Raw genomic sequence first — 15,737 nt, 5'->3', positions numbered from 1 at the left:
CCCAAACTGGAATTCTGAGACCCCAATTAAAGGCCTTTGTTCTTTTCAATTTTGCCTTCTTTTCCTCGGTTAACGTTTTTTTATCGTTTATTTTTGAGAGAGAGACAGAGCATGAATGGGGGAGGTGCAGAGAGAGACGGAGACACAGCACAGCACCTGAACTCGGGAGCGGTGATCTTGACCTGGGCTGAAGTCAGTCACTTACCCCACTGAGCCACCCACGCACCCCTCTCTGTTAATATTTCTGGTGTCAGAATGGGGTGAGATAAAGCAACAAACCACTCCTGCGCCACCACCACGATTGGATTTGAGCAAAAGTGTGCCCTAACCACTCCCCAACTGGCTCTGGGTTCTGGTGGTAAGTCTTCTGGGTTCCCAACCTCCCTTTTTTGGTTGACGTGTCTTTCTGGTGCCAGTTTCTATCTGATTTACAGAGATATTGTCTTTTCTCTGGCGATTTGATTACTCAGTGGGGTGTTGATTTCAAAGACTGCCGCTGGAGAGCAGCGCCTGTCTGGAACCAGCCCAGCTGTATTTATGTTCAATTATTATGGGTCCATTTCTTGTAAGTTTCTGTCTCGCTGGACCAATCTGACTGAAAATGATTTGTCATTACAATGGCCACTTGGGGGATGTTTTGAGATTCCAAAATTAATTTATTTGCACGCACATTTGGAAAATGAAAACAAAACCAAGCATCTAGGGTGGGAAACATATGTAAATTGGTATTTGGAGCGTCCAAGAATTAAATCATTCTAAACTTGCTTCCTTATAAGAAAATAACTCTAAACTTTCTAAAGCTAATGGTAACCACTCTCAGAGAATATCGAAACTAGGAGAGCTGATGGAGTCTTCTGAGCTAAAACCTACTGCTCCTCTTCAGCCTTCTCCATCCGGTCTCCACGCATGTAAACTCCTGGTCTAGCGGAACTCTCATTCTATAATGACAGCCCAGAGGTTCCCCTACATCCTCCAGTCATCCAAGACTGCTTCTAAAGTTAAACCTAATGAAGGAGGCTCTGGAATGTCATCAGTTACTTATGCTTCTTGGACTAAGGCAGAATTAAAAGCCATTACCAAGGATTTTCCAATGCCTTTGAAGACCCTCTAGGATTTGCTCAGGAATTCAATTTAGTTATTTTCATATAGTTAGTTCACAGTTAGATCTGTGAACCGGGTTATTCTGACCATTATCAACTTATCTATATGTTTGTGAGTGATGGCCATGCAAGGAAATGGATGGGAAAACTAGGCTACATGTAGCATTTGGATGAGTTTTCTAAGTGAAAAGCTACAGGAAAAAAATAGAAGCTTTTAAGCAACCTGAAGAATTACATAAAACTATTCCTGGATTTTTTCAAAAACTACAGATTAGAGAAAAATTTAACAATGTACTCCACGGCCAGATGGACCTGGTTTTGATTATGATAGGAAACAACTTTTAAACGATACTATGGTGTTGACAAAATTAAACATGACATCTCCTTTTCATTTAACTCCATCTTTGCTAACAGGTTAAAAGGTGAACTCAGTACCTTAGTTAAATGACAGCAACTCAGTCAGGCCACTATGGAGCCTCATGATCAGGTTAATTTGGCTGATCAGTTATCTAGCTCCCCAGAATGAGCAATGAAAAAGAAAAGACACACAAGTCCAAGCTGCCCAGATTGTGCATCTCCAATTACAACCATTAACAATCCCCAGAAATTCCCAAAATCTTCAGGGTCCTTCTCATGTCAAAGGTGTTTGCAATTACTGCAGGAGAAGCTGGCCGTTGGCAGAGGCTTGCCGCAAAACATCAAGACAAAGTCAGCAGCAAGAGCCTCAGAGCACTTTCCCCTCAAAGGACACCAGCAGCTGGGGACGAATACCCATATGGCAGAACAGGGTAGCTCTGAGGACAGGGGCGGGGGGTCTTCCCATGACTTCGAACTGACACTGTAGAGGAAATAAATCTCACTACTGGGAATGAGGTGACGGGGACTCTTACAGTCCCGGGAGGAACTACATCAGTTTTCAGACTCGCCAGCCTCTCCGTCCCACTTCCTCGGAGTACAGAAACACTTCAAATGGTGGGATACCCCATGACAGCTTTTAAATCCTAACCTACCCTTTTTTTCAGCTGGGGCCTTTACAAGGCACTCATCGATTCCCTTCTGGTCCCTGCAATTCTTATTCACCTGTTAGGCCACAATTTTCTTGAAACTGATCAGGCACACATTTCCTTCTCTCAAAAAGGGTAAATGTTTTAAAAACAGTGTTTGGGGCACCTGGGTGGCTCAGGCTGTTGAGCCTCCGACTCTTGATTTCGGCTCAGGCCAGGATCTCACCATTTGTGAGCTGGAGCCTTGCATCAGTGTAGAGTCTGCTTGGGATTCTCTTCCTCTCTCTCTCTCCCCCAAAATAAATAAATAACTTTTCTGAAGTTTAATAAATAAATAAAAAGTGGATGCCTGGCTGGCTTAGTTGGTGGAGCACCCAACTCTTGATCTCTGGGTCATGAGTTCAAGCCCCATGTTGGGTGTAGAGATTTCTTAAAAGGGAGGAGGGTGTTTTTGGAAATAGCAAAACAGCACACAGAAAATTCTACAGATAAGGAGCCTACATCAATACCCTTCTTTTCTGCAATTCAAAACCTACAGCACCCCCTCCTGGACACTGTCCCTGACACTCTTTGGTCCAAGTCCTGCTGACCTCAGACTTAGATACACTCTGCCCCTCCCATCCAAATGATCAGGTTGATCATTCCTAACCACTCCCTAACATTAAACAACATCCTCTAAATTCTGAAGCTATAGAAGGGATTAAGCCTATAATTGAGGAATGGATACATAAAGGTTTGACTATTCCATGCCCTAGTCCTAAATGCCTGTTCTTCCCATACCGAAACCTCACAGTGGAGGATGGAGGTCTGCACAGGACCTCAGAGCACTAAATAACATTGCCGTTCCACACCACTCACGTGTGCCTAATCCTCACACCTTACTTTCCGCTATTCCTCCAGAGAGCAAATCACAGTAGTGGATTTATGTAGTGCCCTCTTCAGTACACCTATGGACTCAGAGAGCTAATTTTTGTTTGCCTTCAGCTGGGAAGGAAAAAAATCTACCTAGACAGGTAGATCTCGAGGTTATACTGAGAGCCCTACTTATTTTCCCCAAATCTTAAAAGCAGACATAGGGGCGCCTGGATGGCTCAGTCAGTTAAGTGTCCAACTTCACGTCATGATCACATGGTTTGTGGGTCTGAGCCCCGCATTGGGTTCTGTGCTGACAGCTAGCTCAGAGCCTGGAGCCTGCTTCAGATTCTGTGTCTCCCTCTCTCTCCGCCCTTCCCCTGGCTCATGCTCTGTCTCTCTCTGCCTCAAAAATAAATAAGCTAGGGGCGCCTGGGTGGCTTAGTTGGTTGAGCGTCCGGCTTTCGCTTAGGTCATGATCTCCCAGTTCATGGGTTCGAGCCCCGCGTCGGGCTCTGTGCTGGCTGCCAGCTCGGAGCCTGGAGCCCGTTTCAGTCTGTGACTCACTCTCTCTCTGCCCCTCCCCTGCTCACGCTGTCTCTCTCGCTCTCTCCTAGAAATAAAAATTAAAAAAAAAAAAAAAAAAAGAATCCAAAAAAAATAAATAAGCTATAAAAAAAATTTTTAATAAAAAATTTAAAAAAAGAAGAAAAGCAGACATAGCTGATGTAAACTTCCCTCAAAATTCTACTTATTACAATATGTGCACCACTTCTTTGCTCCCCTCCACAAAAAGCGTGTTCAAGGGGCGTCTGGGTGGATCAGTCGGTTGAGCGTCTGACTTTGGATCAGGTCATGATCTCACAGTTCATGGGTTTGAGTCCCTGCATCGGGCTTTGTGCTGAACGTTTGCTCAGAGCCTGGAGCCTGCTTCAGATTCTGTGTCTCCTTCTCTCTCTGCCCCTCTTCCGCTCATGCTCTGTCTCACTCTGTCTCTCAAAAGTAAATAAATGTAAACAAAATTTTTTAAATAAATAGTGTGTTCAAATGACCATAGCCACCTGTTAAAATAGCTAAAAAAGAATGAAAGTACCAAAAGAAAAATTTCAATTTAAAATGCCCTAAATTCCCTCCCCTGTTAGCACTGTCTCTCTCTCCCTCTCTCAAAAGCAAACATTTAAAATGTCCCAAATTGGTGGATGAGTTGGGGGGGAGGGGGGAATAAATTTAAAAAACATAGGGGCTCAGTCAGTTAAGCATCCAACTTCGGCTGAGGTCATGATCTCGTGATTCCTGAGTTTGAGCCCCACATCGGGATCTGTGCTGACAGCTCAGAGCCTGGAGCCTGCTTCAGATTCTGTGTCTCCCCCTCTCTCTGCCCCTCCACTGCTCATGCTCTAACTCTCTCTTTCTCTCTCAAAAATGAATAAACATTGATAAATAAATAAATAAATAAATAGTCCCAAGTTAAATATTTGGGATATGTCAAGCGAACAAGGATTTTCTTCTCTTCAATCCTGAATAAAACGCATTGGCTCCTTTCCCCCTCCTCATGCCAAACAACAGTTGGGGGGATTCCTGGGATAGGCTGGATATTGCTGAAATCAGATTCCTAATCTCTCTGCTTTGCTCAATCCTTATGTGTCTTACTTAAGGCCCTTAAGGCATCCAGAGCCCTTCCACTGGTTTTTTCAAAAACCAACCACAGGCTTTTGAGGAGGTAAAACAGCTCGCTGGATCCCTGCTCTAGGGCACCCCAATGATCAATTGCCCTTCTTCCTCTTTGTTCACAAACATGAAGGTAATGCTTCAGGAGTTCTGACACAGAGACATGGAGGCCAACACAGGTCTTTAATGTCCTACACTCAGCAGCTGGACCCAAGAGCTAAGGGACCGCCATCCCGCATGAGAGCTCTGTTTTGTCAGAAGACACAAAAGAACTAGTCATGGGTTCCCCTTTGACCATATAAGTTCCACGTTTGATGGAAACTGTTATCTGCTAGCTAATTAACTTCCTGTGACATTCTACTGCAGTCACCTTCAAACATCTCTGTCACCAGATGTCCTTTAAACCCTACTACTCTTTTTTTTTTTTTAAGTAATTTCTACACCCAACGTGGAGCTTGAACTCACAACCCTGAGATCAAGAACTGCAAGGTCTGCCGACTGAGCCGGCTGGGCATCCCTAAACTCTGCTACTCCTTTGCCTCTTCCTCTGATGCGATCCCTCATGCTATAGGACAACTGGTCCACTAGTGACTCCTGGACTAGATCTCTAAGGAAGTCCCATCGAAAATGCTGAACTAATTTGGTTCACTGATGGTTCTTATTTAAGGGATAAAACAAGAAAATATCAGGCAGGATATGCTGTAACCAGCTACAGAGACAATTGAGGCTAATCCTCTACCTGAGGACTCTTCAGCTCAACACGCTGAACTGTTTTCTTTTTCTTTCTTTTTTTTTTTTTAGTAGAGTTGACACACCATGTTGCATTAGTTTCAGGTGTACAGCCGACAAGTGTATACATTATACTGTGCTCACCACAGAAAGAAAACACTTTTTTTCATCATCCTTCATCACTCTCCTACTCCTCCTGTCCTATGACTTATACAACTCAACTGTCCAAAGTTTCATTCACACACGTAACCCTGATCCTTGCATTTCTGATTGTAGACATACTTGTGTGAAGTGGGGAATCTCATGAATACTTTGGTGCCTAAATACTTAATATTTAAGGAAACTCAAAGGCTATATGAGCATTTTATAGGATGATTAAGCCAGCTGAAATATTTAGGATATTACTCTTGCTTGGTGGGATTCGCATGGCTTTTGCTCTTTGATACAAAGTCACTTCTCTGCTGGGCATAAAATCCCCTCTTTAATAAACACCGGTTCTTTAGAATTGGTTTAGGTTAACAACAGATACAACCTTAGGTTGCTTTGCCTCACATTTGCTCCCAAAGCCCTGGAGCTCTTCTATAAATTCCCCCAATAGAGAAAGGCAATAGATCTGCAGAAAATTCATAGCACAAGTAGCATTGTGTACTTTTTAGAAATTATTTGTCTGGGTTTCTGTTTATCCTATGGTGTCCAGTCATGGGATGGAGACCTGACGGAAATGTGTTTTTGCAGTAGGCCCCACTCTTTTGCCCAAAATAAAAATCAGTCCAGCTGTTAAATATGTGGACAGCTTCCACTTCCGCTTTCTAGCTCGTCAGAATCACCATGGTGGATGTAACCACTTCATAGGGGAGGTCGGAAGGACTTAAAGCAACACATTAAGGAAGAACATCCTGAAAATGGCATCCTTAGTACATCTGACATTTCCAACACTGATCCAGAAACCTGGCCTATAGCACACACGATTAATGACACGGGACATAAGTGTTCTTTTTCTGTTAACCAAACTATGCAGGCAGCCCATCAAATTGTTAACCAAAAGAATCCTAAAAATATGACTGTTGGGACCAAGGATGGCTATACCCAGATTTGGGATGAGTTTAGGTGCCTTACCCCAGGTTATGGACATTTGAACACCCAAATACCCCTCTGTTGGGAACAACAAACACAAAACTCACTCTAAACAGAACCAACCCAATTACACCCCAGATGCGGGATGGATATCTGGAACCTTGTAAGCATCCCGTTAACCTGAAGGAAAGTGACTGGTTTGACACGAGTTGGTCACACTGTCCAGGTGTTTACTGAGTAGCGCTGAATGGAACTCAGTGGTTATGCGGCACAGATCTCTGGCTATGACTTCCAACTGGATGGTTAGGTCATTGCACCCAGGTTTTCCCTGGGCACAAGGGAGAATTCATCCCACTGTCTTTGTTCTCTCTGTTGGCCTAGATATTATAATGTACATAGAGGCTTTACTAAATTTACGACAAGTTTTAAATGATAGCCAACAAAGAATATTGTGTGTTCTCGGGGCGCCTGGGTGGCTTAGTCGGTTGAGCGTCCGACTTTCGCTTAGGTCACGATCTCGCGGTTCGTGGGTTCGAGCCCCGCGTCGGGCTCTGTGCTGACTGCCAGCTCAGAGCCTGGAGCCTGTTTCAGTCTGTGACTCCCTCTCTCTCTGGCCCTCCCCTGCTCATGCTGTCTCTCTCTCTCTCTCCTAGAAATAAAAAACATTAAGAATATTGTGTGTTCTCATCCAATAAATTGTGCTATTCTTACAATGTGACATTCATACTCCCCAATGAAAGGTATGATCTATGCCCCTAATCCTTGAATATGTGACTATGGAGGAAGTGACACTATGTGACTTCTGAGATGAAGTCATAAAAGGTGAAAGAGATTCCACCTGGTCCTCTTGGGAGCCTTTTTTTTTTTTTTTTAAGTTTTTATTTGTTTATTCAGTGATCTCTACACCCAACATGGGACTCAAACTCACAACCCTGAGATCAAGAATTACATGCTGTTCCAACTGAGCCAGCCAGGTGCCCTGTGATACTTTTTTTTTTTTTTTTTAAACCCAGCCACCATTCTTTGAGGGAGCCCAGGCCAAATGGAGAGGTCATGTAGGACTGAAAATTGATACAACTCTTAGGAAGTGCAATTTGGCAATATCTATAAAAATTACAAAGGTATTTACTCTTTGGCCCGGCTATTACACTACTCGAATTTATCCTATAGGTGCAATTGCACAGGTTTAAAATGATTATGTATAAGGATCACTTAGGGTATCTATTTGTTTCCTCATAATGATTATTAGTAAAGATGACACAGTAGCAGATTTATTGGATGAGAACACACAATATTCTTTGTTGGCTATCATTTAAAACTTGTCGTAAATTTATCCAGATGGATATCTGGAACCTTGTAAGCATCCCGTTAACCTGAAGGAAAGTGACTGGTTTGACACGAGTTGGTCACACTGTCCAGGTGTTTACTGAGTAGCGCTGAATTTTCAGAAGAAAGCCAACACCTCCAATGAATCCAAGAAATCTTACCGCATCACGAAGATGCTCGAGATCCCAAATAACCCCCAATCAATTTGTTCCTTACTTTCGATTCGTTATTCAGAAATCAGGACTACAAGGCTGGTCAGTTGACGGGCACAACCTGTGCTCTAGGTCCCTTTCTCATACATTTGGCGGTTTATTCCCTTTTTCCCTCTTCTTCCTCTTTAACCGTCGCAACATCGTTGACTACAAGCCTCCGGTTTCTACCCCAGTTGGCCAGGTAGCTCGGCTCAAAGCGCCTGCGCACAGGCTTGGCCCAATCGGATACCACGCAGGACTGCGACGGCCGGGGATTGGTTCCTCATCGCCCAGAGACGCAGAAAGGGGCGGGGCTTCCCCGGAAACCTGTGGCTCCCAGCCTCCGGAAGTGAGCAAGAGAGTCGGAAAAGTTATTTGTTGTCGCCGGAAGTGTGGAGGATACCGTGCTGGCTGGGGATGGCTACTGAGGCAAGTGATAAGGTGGGTGGCAGTCTTTGTCCAGGGGTTGAGGATAGGAGCGGCCGCGGGTAGGGCTTTGGCCTGGATGTAGAGGCGATGCCAGGGAGGCAGGCGCAGACACCGTGGGGTCGGGGCGGTGAGAGGTTGGCCGGCGGGGGGAATCGGCCTGGGCTACCCCGCCTCCAGCCGGTCCTCCTCACCGCAGGTGCCGGTGGACAGCGCGGAGGAGGGGGAGCGGCCCCCAGCCACGGCCACTGAGCTGGCCGCCCAGAAGCGCGAACAGAGGCTGCGCAAATTCCGGGAGCTGCACCTGAAGCGGGTGAGTAGCCCCGGAGGCATCCGAGACCCGTCACCCGGGCAGGCCTGTGCGCTTTTGTGGAGGGACGAGGAAGCCGCACCAGCGCCCTTGACAGACCCGCAGAGCCGAAGAAAGAGGTAGCTAGCGCCCAGAGCCGAAGAAAGATCTAGCTAGCACACTGGTATCACTCTGAGAACCTTTAAAAAGTGCTCATGCTTAGGCCTCATTGCCAGTGTCCGATTTAATCAGTTTCTGGGCCCAGACATTGGTATTATTCTTTTTAAGCCACCTTTTCCCTGGCCCTGCTGTCAGCCCGTGATTCTGTCTAACCCTTCTTATGGAGGGGGAGACCACGAACCAGAAATGGAAAGGAATCTGTCTGTTGTCGCACAGCAAGTTGGCTACTCATTCATTCGTACAAAAAAACTGCCCACCACCTTTGGCCCCCCCAGCTTCTAGTGTGTCATAGCCAACTAGGTAGTGCGGTTACACTGACAAATATGGTTAAGTCTTCTGCCTGGTTATGCAGCCAGGTGCATGACCGTTAATGACTCCACGACTTGTAAAGGCCATTGTAGGGAGAGGAACAAAATGCTTCAAATACAGAGGAGGAAAAAACAAGCAAAGATTGATGGGACAGCTGAGCTGCTTGAAAGATGAGTAGGATATTATCAGACAAGGAGTTGGGAGGGAGAATATCCAAGCACTAGGAGCCAGTGGAAAGCCAGAAGCCTCATTAGGGCGGGGGGACCCCCAGGCAGCTGGGACAGGGTATGTGTGAGGAACTTAGTTATTTGTTTTTGCCCAGAAGAACTCAGTCTAAAAACTAGTCAAAAAAGCATACTTCATGTGAAACACCCTGTTGAGAACAGGGTGGATGATGTGTGAAGAATTATATAATACGAACATCACCCTTTTGCAATCTTTGACACATCACTGGATCTAGGTAATCAGTAACTGTAAACATCACAAAAAGGGAGACCGTCAGAGATCACACGTCTCTTGATGGAAGTGTAGAACACAAGTTCATATAAGCAGACTTGTTAAAAGTAGCCTGAATTGAGGCGCCTGAGTGGCTCAGTCAGTTGAGCATATGACTTCAGCTCAGGTCATGATCTCATGGTTCATGGGTTGGAACCCCACATTGGGCTGTGTGCTGACAGCTCAGAGCCTGGAGCCTGCTTCGGATTCTGTGTCTTCCTCTCTCTCTCTCTGCCCTTCCCCTATTTGTGCACGCTCTGTCTCTTAAACAGTAAAAACATTTAAGGGGCACCTGGGTGGCTTAGTTGGTTAGGTCATGATCTCGCGGTTCGTGGGTTCGAGCCCTGCTTCGGGCTCTGTGCTGACTGCCAGCTCAGAGCCTGGAGCCTGTTTCAGTCTGTGACTCCCTCTCTCTCTGACCCTCCCCTGCTCACGTTGTCTCTCTCTCTCTCTCCTAGAAATAAAAAAAAATTTAAAAAAAAAACATTAAAAGAAATTTAAAAACATTTTTAAAAAAAAGATGGAAATGGTATGTGACTGTCAGTATATGATATGGTATCATTCAGTAGCATCTAGAATCCTCTCAAGCAACTCTGTATGGTGGAACTCATACTGTGGGAAGCCCAGTTTCATCCTGTCCTAAAAAAACTTGCTTACATCTCACAGCCAGAGAGAGTCAAGTCAGTATATCCCTCAGGGTTCTTACTCCCAGACCATAACTCTTTCCATCCCTACCACATGGTTCCTTGAAGGTAGTAAAAGAACATTTAAAGCTATAGGTACAGGTGTTTACCTCCTAGTCTCCCCCTGCATAGAATTCCCCACCCCAAATACACACTTAAAATTCTCTAGCGACTGTCTTCCTTTCAGAATAAAATCCCCCTGAAGTTTGCTTTGGATGCTGCCATTCTAGGAGACAGGTCGTGTCTATTTAGATTTGTTTCCATACCTGGGCTGACAGACTTTGTGTGTCCTGGTGGTAGAATGAAGCTCGAAAGTTAAATCACCAAGAAGTTGTAGAGGAAGATAAAAGACTTAAATTGCCTGCAAACTGGGAAGCTAAAAAAGCTCGTCTGGAATGGGAGCTACAGGAAGAAGAAAAGAAGAAAGTAAGTACGATTGCATCCTCACAAGCTGGGGATTCCAGTACCGGATTGTGTTGTGTCGCGGCCGTGTAGGGCGCCGGAGGTAAGCGTGCTGGCTCTGGGCGCCTCAGCCAGCCCGTAGAGAGCTGAGAGACTAAGAGATGTAAAACACCAAATACTGTGCCCGGCACATGGGTAGAGGGTAGTCAGTGATGGCTGAGAAACTATAAAGCTCACGAGTCTCTCATGTATCATTTCCTGGTTGAGCAGCCCCAGTGACCGGGCCTGATCCAGCTTGATCTGGCTGCACAGGAGGTTGGGAAACGGGCAGCCCTGTGCCCAGGAAGGAGGGGAGAGAGGATTTTAGCGGACACCACACGTGTCCACCGCAGCTGTTTTTGGTGTCATCGTTACAGATGTATTACTTCTCAGAGATTGTAGCAAATTCCACAACTTTCTTGTCAGGCTAATCAGCTTACCTGTCTTGATAGCAGTCTTTAGGCCTTTCTTGATTTTAAAAGGATCAAAGAAGTATGTAAAGGGAATAATGGGTTTTTTCCCCTCTTCTGAGGAATGTGCGGCAAGAGGGGAGGACTATGAGAAAGTGAAGCTGCTGGAGATCAGCGCAGAAGATGCGGAGAGGTGGGAGAGGAAGAAGAAGAGGAAGAACCCTGACCTGGGATTCTCGGGTAAAGCCGGCTTTTATTTCATTGAAGTTGCCTCTTAATAACAGGCCTAATAATGCCCCATCTGAAATAGTCTGGGTTCTCATTTTAGATTATGCTGCTGCCCAGTTACGCCAGTATCACCGGCTGACCAAGCAGATCAAACCTGACATGGAGACGTATGAGAGACTGAGAGATAAACAGTAAGTCAGTGTGATTCAATAGCGTATTCTTTTTTCTGGAGAAAGAGAGAGTGTGAGCAGGGCAGAGAGAAAGAGAAATTCTCTTAAGCAGGCTCCATGCCCAGCATGGAGCCCAACATGGGGCTTGATCCCACAGCCCTGGGATCCCCACGACCCTGAGATCATGACTTGAGCGGAAATCAAGAGTTGGACCCTCAACTGACAGAGTCACCCAAGCGCCCCAGTAGCCTATTCTTTATATGCTACTGGAAGGGCTTGAATTTAAGAGTGCCAGTTCTGGAGCTTTGCTTCCTCGCCTTGGGTTCTGGCTCTACCACTTACTAGACCCGTCATATAGTTTTTCTCCCTGTTTCCTCATCTGTTACAGAAAATAACAGTAGTGCTTATCTCATAGGGTTATTGTAAAGATGAAATGCATTCATGCAGTGTACTTAATTTTTGACACATAGTACTATTGTGTTATCCTCATGATTATTACTGTTGCTGTTCTGTGTCCCTTACCTGTGGACTTGTGCAGTGACCATTGCTAAGCTACGCTCTTTCTTTCCCTAAGACAAGTAGTGTGCTTAAGATTAAGATTGTTTTAGGGGCGCCTGGGTGGCTTAGTCGGTTAAGCGTCTGACTTTTGCTTGGGTCATGATCTCGCGGTTCGTGGGTTCGAGCCCCACGTCGGGCTCTGTGCTGACTGCCAGCTCAGAGCCTGGAGCCTATTTCAGAGTCTGTGACTCCCACTCTCTCTGACCCTCCCTTGCTCACGCTGTCTCTCTCTCTCTCCTAGAAAGAAATAAAACATTAAAAAATTTAAAAAAAAAAAGATTAAGACTGTTTTAATGTGGAGAGAGCACTAGATTGTGCAGAGGACACCATGTTTTCATTCAAGCTCTCTTTCACTGTATGAACTTGGCCTCCCTTTGTGTCCATTAGCCTCTGGTCCTCAGCTGGTGCCTCATTTGGGTCCTAGGGTGTATAATTTCTTAAATACTTTCTTTGAGGTCTGATTTCTATTTCTTTGAAATCAACTATGATCACAAAGACTTTCATTTTTGCTCACTAAATGTTGTCCAGTTCTGACGGCATAGAATCTTTATGGTGTTACTTACTCCCTGTTCTGTCTCAGTGGAGAGGAGTTCTACCCAACATCCAACAGTCTTCTTCATGGAACACACGTGCCTTCCACAGAAGAAATTGATAGGATGGTCATAGACTTGGAAAAGCAGTAAGTACTGTAATGCAGCCTTCAGATTTAGTACCGATTCATGCCTCATTGCAAAAATAACTTTGTGGTCTTCAAGTGTAGCAATGGGGGAGATAGTAAGGAACGCTTAAATTACTAGTTTGAAGAGTGGCTGCATTTACCATCACTTGTGTATTTGTGTTTTGAATAGGATAATTATTTGGCAGAACCAGCAGTATGTTATAAACTCTCAAAGGAGTGTAATAGATCACTGCCCTTAGAACCCAGTGAACCTGGGTTATTTCCCAATGTTAAGACTAGATCTGGAGTACTGTTGACTTATAAATTCAGGAAAGCTCACTGAATGTATTTCTTTGTAGAATTATTTTCTAAAGATACTACTTTCAGTTTTAACTATGAGAACAAAAAAAGATAGCAGCTTGGAATTTTGTGTATTTGCTTCCATTACTGAATTCTATTCTTAACTATTTGAGGTTTTATTAATATCAAAAAAGAAGGAAATTTTGAATGTTATAAATTTTTCTTCCTCTAGAATTTATAAACGAGACAAATATAGCCGGAGACGTCCTTATAATGATGATGCAGACATCGACTATATTAATGAAAGGAATGCTAAATTCAACAAGAAAGCAGAAAGATTCTATGGGAAATATACAGCTGAAATTAAACAGAATTTGGAAAGAGGAACAGCGGTCTAATCTCCTTCAGGAACTGTGTTGACTGCCAAATTAGAACAGTAAATCAGGGCTCTATTAGCTTTCTTTTTATAATTTGTAAAGAAGTGTGCTACGACTATTCATTTTCATGCTTATTTATTATTCACTCGTTTCAGAAAAAATGTCTTGTATTTTCTGTATTCAAACTGTGTGCTTCATGTGCGTACCCTGCTGGGCTTTAAATTCCTAGCTACAAACATGTGAATCATCATTGTCCTAGATTTGTCTTGTTGGACTTGACCTACAGATGAACTTGGGAGCTTCAGAGATAGAATGCTAAATCGGTGCTAATTCTTCTTGTAAGCTATGGTAGGTGGTGAAAGGAAGGGGACAGTGGCTACTGGAAATTCACCTTCATACACACACAGCTCCCCCCCAACACACACACCAGAAGCAGTCACAATTAACAGGTGATTAACAGGTGCTTGCCTATCCCATGCTTTGCCCACATACATTTATGGGGCAAGCATAGAAGGTAGGAAACATTCTTTAATGACATTTTGTAAATAACACCATTGTCAAAAAGCAAACTTCCCTTGGAAGAAGGTAAATTAAAACATTTGGTGAGAGGATTATTAAAACTTACATAATACAGTCTTTTTTCAAAGCCTAATTGAAATGGTAACCTTATTTCAACTGTTACTGAAAGATTAGGATATGTAGTTTGGGTATAATTATGGGAAACATGGAATAGAAAACCTGAATGTCAGGAGTATCCCATTAAAGTAGAGGAGATCATGTCAGTTAATGTGAATAAAAAGAGTACTGGGATCAGTAAGTTGGGCACACCAGTAGGAAGCTCTGACTTAGTGAATGATGGGTTGATAAAAGATGGTAATACAAATGCTATTAATAATAATGGTGTATTCAATGTCCTGTGAATAGGGACATTTGAACATTGTACATTGATACAAATATAGTATGAGGCAGATCTGTATGAACATGAAAAGATGCTCCAATCTAAAATGAGGTTTGTAGAAGGCATGGAAAAATCCAGCATGTACATACTATTTACAGTTGCCTCTGCAGAATGGAAACAGAAGCAGTAATTTTACTTTGACTTCCTTCTCAAAATAATTCAAGACACATACTCATGCTGTCCAGTCTTCTCAAAAAAGTAGTAATCTGCCAGTTTATTCGGTTCTCCAGTATTTTCAAAGAAAACCTAGAATACCAGTGTACTAAGGGAAAAGAGGAAGGAAAGATTAGTAGGGATAGGATTCCGAGAGGTCCTAATAACCTGGATTTAAAGGAAAAATAGATTTCTCTAGAGGAGAAAAGCACTCCCAACGGCCACTTGCTGCTTCAACCAAGAGCTGTCAGTATGATTTGAGGACAACTCTGAAGGTGACTGGATGTTCAAAGCCACTAATTCAAGCAGGCAATTTACGGTACTAAGCTCAGTATAGGAAGGGTTCATTTTGGAGAGCTGGGGGGGGTGGGGGGTAGGCACTGGAAAAGAGCTCAGGAAATTGATCTTCAGATAGTAGATGGTAGTTACGGGCAGAGAGTGGAGGAAATTGCCAAGAGAGCTTGTAGAGGGAGAAACAGGCCGAGGATAGATCCTAACAGCAAAGGACAAAGAGCCAGTGCAGAAAATGGAAGAGATCAAAATAACCAATGCCTGTAAATCCCTGAAGAAAATTTTGAGGACTTTTACAAAGAAAGCATGAAAAGTAAGCACTCTTAAATACGACATTATACTAAACTTAATAGAGGTTTACAGCAAGGAAAAAAAAACCCAAGCGAAGGATAGCATGCTACTGTGAGAGACCAAGGTTTCTCTAGTTTACACCTTAAGAAAAACAGCAAAGCCTAACACCTGAACCTATACACGGAGATGCGCTTTCCAAAATGGTCACTCACCGTATGTGACTACTGATCACCCAAACAAGTAGGACAAAGTGAGGTGTGCTTTAAAGTACACGCTGGATCACAATACTTCATACAGAAAAAAGCAAAATGCCACTATTTCTTGTAATGTTGAAATGCCATTTTAGATACATAGGGGTAAAAAAAATTTTACTTTTTTTTTAATGTTTATTTTTGAGAGAGACAGAGACAGCATATGAACGGGGGAGGGGCGGAGGAGATAGAACCTGAAGCAGGCCTGCCGGCTCCGAGCTGTCAGCACAGAACCTGACGGAGAGCTCGAACCTATGAACCGTGAGATCATGACGGGAGCCAAAGTGGAACCCTTAACCAACTGAGCCACCTAGGCCCCAACTCT

The 15,737-nt window shown here is 44.0% G+C and overlaps 1 protein-coding gene across 2 annotated transcripts; it reads left to right on the top strand.

Moving 5' to 3' along the window:
* The first annotated feature begins 8,275 nt into the window (after positions 1-8,275).
* LOC120232669 (pre-mRNA-splicing factor SYF2-like) lies at positions 8,276-14,120 on the top strand. 2 transcript variants are annotated; one of them, XM_039233522.1, is made up of 7 exons: positions 8,276-8,385; positions 8,570-8,683; positions 10,627-10,752; positions 11,300-11,417; positions 11,506-11,596; positions 12,714-12,812; positions 13,324-14,120. In XM_039233522.1, exons 1-7 carry the CDS (start codon positions 8,362-8,364, stop codon positions 13,487-13,489), a joined length of 738 nt encoding a protein of 245 aa, XP_039089453.1. In that variant the 5' UTR covers positions 8,276-8,361; the 3' UTR covers positions 13,490-14,120. The 2 variants fall into 2 exon arrangements, with proteins under 2 accessions (XP_039089453.1, XP_039089462.1); XM_039233531.1 differs by having other exon boundaries at positions 8,284-8,373.
* Positions 14,121-15,737: the final 1,617 nt, after the last annotated feature.

The sequence above is a fragment of the Hyaena hyaena genome, unplaced genomic scaffold, assembly GCF_003009895.1.
Source record: "Hyaena hyaena isolate Hyena2069 unplaced genomic scaffold, ASM300989v1 scaffold_3, whole genome shotgun sequence".
NCBI classification, from domain to species: Eukaryota; Metazoa; Chordata; class Mammalia; order Carnivora; family Hyaenidae; genus Hyaena; species Hyaena hyaena.
This window is presented reverse-complemented; position numbering and strand designations above follow the sequence as displayed.

Coding starts and splice junctions, on each gene's coding strand:
- LOC120232669 (XM_039233522.1), top strand. CDS start 8,362: ATGGCTACTGAGGCAAGTGATAAG. Junction 8,684..10,626: donor GGGAGCTGCACCTGAAGCGG/GTGAGTAGCCCC, acceptor TCCTGGTGGTAG/AATGAAGCTCGAAAGTTAAA. Junction 10,753..11,299: donor AGGAAGAAGAAAAGAAGAAA/GTAAGTACGATT, acceptor CCCTCTTCTGAG/GAATGTGCGGCAAGAGGGGA.